Genomic DNA, 7,915 nt, shown 5'->3' with positions numbered 1-7,915 from the left:
TCGGATTTATCCAAGGGGATCTCGGGTGGATTCATCCAATTTCATGCCCCAGGTAATTTAGTTCTCAATCTTATGCATCTGATCTTGTCCCTCTTGTTGGATTGTGCACGGAAGTGTGTTGGTAACGACACCGCTAGGTGTTCCCTAGAAAGACCAAGTCTGCGATGGTCATCAAAGATCACCCAGATCAAATATTCAAGGTCTTCCAAGACTGACCAAATGCAGACCTGAACTAGATCAAAATGCATCTGGCATTGCTTCATCGGCTGATTTTCTTCAAGATCTTCTGGAATTCCGGATGTCAATTGGTATCGCTGAACTTCCAAACTCCGGATCTTCCAATGCAACTCAACCAGGGCAAGTTTGAATACAATGGCAACTGTGGCTACCTCCTCAAACCGGACTTCATGCGGCGCGATGACAAAGAGTTTGATCCCTTCTCTGAGACGCCCGTAGACGGTGTTATTGCGGCACAATGCACAGTTACGGTAAGACTATAGCACCTGAAAGTATTACAAAATTCATTAACAACACCCCTCCACTGCTTTTGATTCGTTTTTCCGCTGAGGTAGGAAATGAAAAGCACGAGAAAGAATGCATCTCAATCTGTCATTGTGCTCTCTCCTCGTAACAGCAACTAGATGAATTGCATTTTGACAGACGCTCAGAATAAGTTGATTTCCCTCGGAATTCGTACGTGACGTTCGTGAGCTCCCTTGAGCTGTTATAATGAGTTTTGGGATGACTGGCTCCTCAAAAAGATTGCCACTAGCTCTTTTATCCCCATCGAAAAGCAGAAAAGCAACGTCGCAATAGGAAAAATTGGGGAAGAAGTAGAAATAACACTAATACTCCTCTTGAGACAAACATTAGTTTCGTATTGACCGAAAGAGATGTCCAAGCTCCGCTTCCAGAGATGGGTACATCGAGGTACATCCCATGTACGTACTACATGTATGCATGTCGTTTCAGGTCATTTCTGGACAGTTCTTGTCTGACAAGAAAGTAGGCACATATGTGGAAGTGGATATGTACGGATTACCCACAGACACGATTCGAAAAGAATACAAGACCAAGATTGTCCAGGCGAATGGTCTCAATCCCATTTACGAGGCAGAGAAGTTCACCTTCCGGAAGGTACGTACTTATGTAGTATAACACTCTCTGTTCGTATTCTTCGGTCACTCATCTCATCATTACCCTGGTCTCCTTTGTAAATTGTGAATGAACTCATCTCACGTACAGTCAATCCCCCATCAGTCCAAGCTGAAGTTCTAATCGTCTATGCACGAAAGCAATCGAGTCTTGTCGAAGCGCACTTTAATAAAGCCTAGCCAAGGTCGTTAGTTGGTGGTCCGATAAGAATCGATGAATTATTCACCTGTCGAGCTGATCCAGATTATGTTGCCAAAGGGCAGGTGATCTCTATCTAATTGGCTTTGAACTGAATGAACGCCGCGCTCACCATGCATTCATGATGAAGGAATAAATGGTATGGAAACGACAATTATCAAGCTTTCTTATTTCTTAGGTCGTTTTGCCTGAATTGGCGGTGCTTCGTTTCGGAGTTTATGACGATAACGGAAAGATGCTTGGCCAGAGGATCCTGCCGTTCGAGGATCTACAAGCCGGTTATCGGCACATCGCCCTCCGAACAGAGGGAAATTTTCCTATGTCTCTTCCCATGCTTTTCTGCAATATCGAGTTGAAGGTTTACATTCCCGAAGGTTTAAACGGTAGGTTCATAAGCAATGCTAAACGAACCACTCTGCAATCCGGTTTTCACTTAAGAGAAAAGACCACGTTTGAGGGAAATCTATTTAAAAGCTCCAAAAAGAAACCCAATTGACCTTCCTTTTTCATCTTTTTTTATCAACTCAGCATTTGCTTGACATTATGTGGCTCGGAAATAATATGTTCCATTCTTCCACGAGACTTACTGTCAAGCTCATTTCTTCTTGTTTGAGGAAAAGAAAGTTTGTGAGCCTTCCTTTTTGAGAAGCTGGAAAGTGAGGTTTTCTCCTTTGTTCGTTCCAGAATTCATGGACGCCTTGTCAGATCCTCGGATATTCTTGTCCAACCAGGAGAAGCGAGTTGCGCAGTTGAAGCATTACGGGATCGAGGAGTCGGATATTTCAACCGACGGTGCAATTATCGATGGGAACAAGATCTCACTCCCCGGGATTCCAGTACCCACGAAAAAGAAACCCGAAGAGCTGGACGAGCAAAAATTCGATGCCATCACCCCCGATAGCCTCAAGCTGGAAAAGGCCTTTCGACGGGTGTTGAAGAAGAATCAAAAAGACTTGGAAACCCTCCGCAAGGCCCATGCCAAGGAACGGGCGGCCGTGCAAAAAACCCAATGTTCCGCCATTGAGAAACTTGTCAAGTCCAAGGGAAAGTAAGCGGCCTTGAAATCTTTAGGAGGGAAACAAAACGATCGTGTTTGGACACAATGTTCACGAATGCCATATAGAGTGACAAGTTTAGGCATTTAATGGGAGTTACCAAGCAACATCGTTTGGTCTCTTTTCGAGAGAATTTGAGTTAAAACGACGTTTCACCTTTTTTGTGCTGATACGCCCACTAGGTCACTTATCTGGAGATAAATTATCTGCCCAGTACCTTAGTTCAAATTGCTCAAGCCATAGAGAAGAATACTTCAACGTAAGCAGTGTCGTTATAATGGTAGTTTTTATTGGTTATTTTGATGGATTTTGTGAGAATTCTCAAGTCTATGGCCTTGCATATTTCGCTTACCGGTAAAGCAGAGACCCATGGATTGATGATATGTCATATAGCACTGTCAGAATCCCATATGAAGATTGTTGGAGAGCACCAGTCCCTTAACGAGTTAGATGGAAATGCTTTTAGTGAAGTTTTAGTTCTGATTAAAATCGCCAAATTTAACTCCTTGCAAATGCAATTGCTTTCTTCTGGCAATCTGCTTCAAACGGGCGGGTTGGAGCAAGTTCTCCGAGCGCTTTTTTCGGTGCAACATTAGGGCTAAATATTGAGCGGGTTAAGCAAAATGTTCCTTGAACCACCGAAACAAACAAATGTTGTGTTCCCTGCTTCCCGCCTTCATTCAAATACTTCACACCTTCTTGTACGCTCGCATCCAACAAGACAGCTGGCGAAAAGGACACTACAATTTAAATAATACGAATAGATTTATGATCTGAAACGAGGAGGAAATAAAATAAAATTCAATCGTCACACCATGGCGCAGAATTAAGATCGTTTTTAGGTCTTAAAATGACAGGCTTTATTAAGATGATATTTCTCAACAAGGGTAAAATTCGCAACACTTATGACATCCCGAAAAGTATTAAGCAAGGAGTTTTATCCTTTTTGCTTGATAGCCCATCAAAACCTTGAAATCATCATTTCCGATCAGAATGTATTTTGAAAGTGTTTTTTTCGAACTATTGGCGAATGATTTTATAAACTAAATTTTTAGTTAAACTTACTTTAGCTTCTCTCAAGAACTAACAGCATTAAGCACCAAAATGGTATATTATTATTAATCTACCGAAAAATAACAGATAAAAGTTTCCTAGCTAAGCCAACCTAAAAAGGTAGTTCATTTAACGCCCAAGAAAGAATTGATTGATGATTCTAGTTATGTAATTAGACATTCCCGTTCATTAATGGCTTTGAAGCACGTGTCTAAAAATTCTCATACTTATTGCATATCTGGTGTAATTACACCCAACTATAATTTGATTTGGGTATTCTTTCTGTAGAATTACTTGCCATTTCAAATCAATTTTGGAAAATCTGGAGTCTATCCAATACATTTCATAACCTTATTATTTGGCATTTCACAAACAAAATAAAGTTAGAATTTCTTTCAACTCGCTCTAAGATTTTCAAGGTTGTTTGTACGAACCTAGACGAGGCAGCTCTGAAAAGCTCTACAGGGTCAACTCATGAACTATCAATATGACATCGAAGTCAAAATTATTCATGCTCTTTGTTCGCTCTTTTTTGGCCCCATCTATTGGCGAAATCTTAAAAAATACTATTTTCAACCACTATAGGGACAATGATGTTGTCAATGATCCCACAGTGAAAAATGTGGTGGTGGACCAAACCAAACAATGGTCAGAAATGATGGAAAAACATCGAAAAGAAGAGTGGAAGCTCTTAAACGATCATTTAAAAATGCAAGAAGAAGTCCTTACCAACCTCATGACACAAGCTCAAGCGAAACAGCTGAAAGAAATGGAGGAACATTTCGAAAGGTATGTAGCAAGTAGCACGTTGAAAAACAAGAAAGAACCCTCTTGCCGTCTTCTCGCCTCTCGTCTCACCCGTCTCGTCACGGTGGTCAAAAGGCCTTAATAATTTTTTAAGAAAAATACTCGAATCCATCTTTTACACTTTTCTACCTCGAAAAATAACAAGAAGCAATTTTGATCCGACTGATTTAGTGAATATTGGCTTATATTAAACGGCCATATGTCTAAACGTTACCAGGATTTGTTTGGATATTTCTGTTAATCTTCAAAAAAGCTTTTCAACCACTGTGGCAGTCGTCTCATTGGTGAGACCAGAAGTAAGCTGATCGATCATCCAAAAATCCAGCTCTAGTGTTTCCAATCCAATTGGCGCTGAAAGTGGCTCTCGAAACGGAATGTCCAATAAGCCCAATATGGGAATACTGACTGTGGTGTGTAGTAGTATGTGTTTGTTCATTCACTCTTGATGTGAGAGTGGTGACCAGTAATCAATACCCAAATAGGCCTGACAGTTTGAAACCACCCATTAGACGATATACCTTGAGGCTGCATGTATCTCTGAGACTGATGCAATCGATCATTTCAGAGAGAACAAAGGGATTCATTCGGCACAAGCGCGGAAATCGGTCGAGATTTCACGTGACATTCAAACGGACAAGACCTTGAAGTCCAAAGCGGAGAAACAGAGGATTATACGAGAAAAGAACTCGGCTAATACCAAGCTTTTCTTGGAGGAACGAAAAGCTTCCGCTTATAAACAAGCCAAGAGGAAAGAAAAGCTCAAGCAAGTCCATATTGACCAACAGAATGAACTCCAAAAATACCTACAGATGGTAATAATTAAAATGAACGATTGACTTGCCCATAGTATTCCATCTTGGGTGGTCAATAGTGGATGGTTATTGGTTTTTTTTTCTTTCAATTTGTTTTCTTTCCAGAGCAAAGAGATGTACAGGAACGAAGAAATCGAGTACCAATTGGCAGCCAAGCAAGAGAGTTACGTCTAAATATGATTGCTTTCTTGGTTACACAAACTCGCTGACTTATTATCATTATCCAGCATCATGACTTAAAACATGCATTTAAATCATTATCAAATATCCAGGCAGCAATCTCGTGAATGCGTGGGTGCCTCGATATCAAAGCTCTCAAACTTAAACATCGTCATCACCACCACCACCACCACTTCCATCACCATTATCATCATTATCCTCATCATCTTCATCCTCGTGCTCGTGCTCGTCGTCATCATCGTCATCGTCGTCGTCGTCCTCCTCCTCCTCATAATCATGATCACGACTATCCTCTTGGTCATCATCATGATTCATCACATTGTCCCTTTGTCCCTTCAGATCCACTAGGATTTCTTTCATAACGCTAGCTGAAGAAACCTCTCCCATGTTCCTGCCATTTTAGATTTCAAAAGATCCGTTTCTCTTGCTTCTCGATCCTCTGTTCCCTCTGCGTACGCAGTGTATTACTGTACATACTCCTACGTACGTATATACAGAACCTCCTTCTTTTTGCAACGGACAGATCCACCCACCTTCCCGCAAATTAATGTTTCCACGTTGGCCTAAATACCTTTGTTGGGATCCACACAACACAAAATGGTTCATTGTACGATTGGGGCTTAGAGGGTCGGTGTTTGAAAGCAAGCAATCAGACGTAAGAGTCACGGACAAAAGCCAATTTATACAATCGATGTTTGAATACTTGATGCTCTTCGATGATAGACGTAGTTGATACCTCACTGATCTAGATTTTGAATTAGAGTACTACATTTCTTTAGATGTCGAATGCCGATGCTCTCGATCAATTTGCTTGGTAAAGAGTAGGCAAAGCATTGACTGGCCTTTTCTTCGACCGTTCAAAATTGCTGTTTTCTATATTATTAAGTACATAACCGATTATTTTCTCGCATCACTTTTCTTTCTCCTCCTCCTCTTCTTCCTGTCTCCTCCCCTCCTCCACGTCCTCAATCATCTTGTACGTCTCTTCGTTAACTATTTGTGTGTCAATGTCTAGTCAATCCCTGGGTACTGTACATTGGATTCAGCAAATATGAAACAAAAATCCAAGCCTCGAAAGCCGAATCAACAGAAAACAACAACACCAAGAAGAAGAAGAAATAAGAAGTATAATTAGTTTGACGATCGAAACATTCTATTGGATTGGAAAGTATTTTAAAAATATACATTTACAAACCAACCTCTAAAAATATGACTTACGCGGCATAAACTATGAGTTATGCCTAACATTCAGTCGAACATAGAAAGGCCGGTTAATAAAATGAAAAATTAGGCCGAAATTTAACGACATTGATCTTACATAGACGAAAGAACATGATTTGTAAACTCGACAGAAATGCGCCACAGCCCTTGTTATATCCCTTGATAACCCCCTAAAAGGGTATTCATGACTTTGCTTTCAAAATAGATGCTTTGATCTTTAGGCTCTATTTATCAAAAAAATTGTTACTAATTATGCTCGAAATAATTGAGGCAAAAGGTATGCCTCAATTTCAAATGCACAAAGGCCCAACTCAGGGGATTGGAGGAAGAGAGAGTAGTTGTCTCAAACTCAATGTCAAGTCTTTCAACAGACTTGTCCCACCCCTTTCCTCACTCCTTCCCTCTTTCTCTGTATTTCCAAAAAGGACAGCACAAAGATCAAGGTTCTTGAGGAAGCAGCTTCAGATAGACAGGTCTCGTTCATTTCCATGACAGAAACTTGGCTTCGACCAGAGGTCTTAGATGAAGAGCTAACCATAGTTGGTTTCAATTTTGTTCGTTGTGATAGAGTGCGCCCTGATAATCCCATTTTCCGCATGGGGACGTATGTCTAAATATTGGAAATGTCTTACACGCTAGCCATATTCATATGTCTAATGGAGAAGCGGAAGTCTTAGCTTGTCATCTCCAAGGCCTTGACCTGTCCATGGTAACAATGTATAGACCCTTGTTCAGTAAGCTCGTTTTTGTCAGCTCTCAAATTCACTAGAAGAGACTTGGACCGGGCAGTTTGCTCAAAGGTTTTCTTTGTAGCGGACTTTAAATTTTTAATCAAGATGGTTTAAAAGCCATCAGGAACCTGAGGGTTTCGAGTTCTCTTGGTCCTGATGGGGTGACATCTCCTCAGTTTCTGATGAGATGCTCATTGGGTCTTGCTCCTATTTTCTCGTCTTGATGCGTTGCATCTTGGATCAGGGCAAGTTCCCCTCTTCTCTGAAGGTAGCTCATGTTGTTCCAATTTTCAAAGGGGGAAATAAGTCACTCCCCAATAACTACAGGCCAATTTCTATCACTTCGAATACTGCGAAGGTGTTTGAGAAGATCATAAATTTCAACCTTGTTGAATTAGTTGATATCCATGAAGTCCTTCCTCCTAGCCAGAATGGGCTCTGAGCACATTTTAGCACGGTTACCCAACTGATTGAACATATAGAGCAGGTTATTGCGGGACTGGAGAGCCATGAATCAGTCGATGTAGTTTATCTCGACTTTGCCAAGGCCTTTGACAAGGTAGATCATGGCCTTTTAGTTAACAGGCTGCATGAGATTGGGATCCAAGGCAAGGTTCTCAATTGGCTAAGAAGTTTCATTTATGGTAGGAAACAATTAGTTAAGGTTGAGGGATCCCTTAGTGACATACATGATGTCAAGTCG

General features: G+C 40.9%; 1 protein-coding gene across 1 annotated transcript in view; it reads left to right on the top strand.

The window, feature by feature from the left end:
- Positions 1 to 6,458, top strand: part of LOC131884107 (1-phosphatidylinositol 4,5-bisphosphate phosphodiesterase-like) — a gene marked incomplete in the record, with an annotated part of 30,045 nt that extends 23,587 nt beyond the window's left edge. Inside the window, 8 exon segments of the mRNA XM_059231764.1 lie at positions 1 to 52; positions 282 to 488; positions 973 to 1,137; positions 1,532 to 1,736; positions 2,038 to 2,401; positions 4,047 to 4,250; positions 4,834 to 5,080; positions 5,186 to 6,458. Of these exon segments, the coding sequence (XP_059087747.1) occupies positions 1 to 52; positions 282 to 488; positions 973 to 1,137; positions 1,532 to 1,736; positions 2,038 to 2,401; positions 4,047 to 4,250; positions 4,834 to 5,080; positions 5,186 to 5,254 (1,513 nt within the window).
- Between the last annotated feature and the right edge of the window lie 1,457 nt (positions 6,459 to 7,915).

This window comes from Tigriopus californicus, chromosome 7, assembly GCF_007210705.1.
Source record: "Tigriopus californicus strain San Diego chromosome 7, Tcal_SD_v2.1, whole genome shotgun sequence".
NCBI lineage: Eukaryota > Metazoa > Arthropoda > Copepoda > Harpacticoida > Harpacticidae > Tigriopus > Tigriopus californicus.
This window is presented reverse-complemented; position numbering and strand designations above follow the sequence as displayed.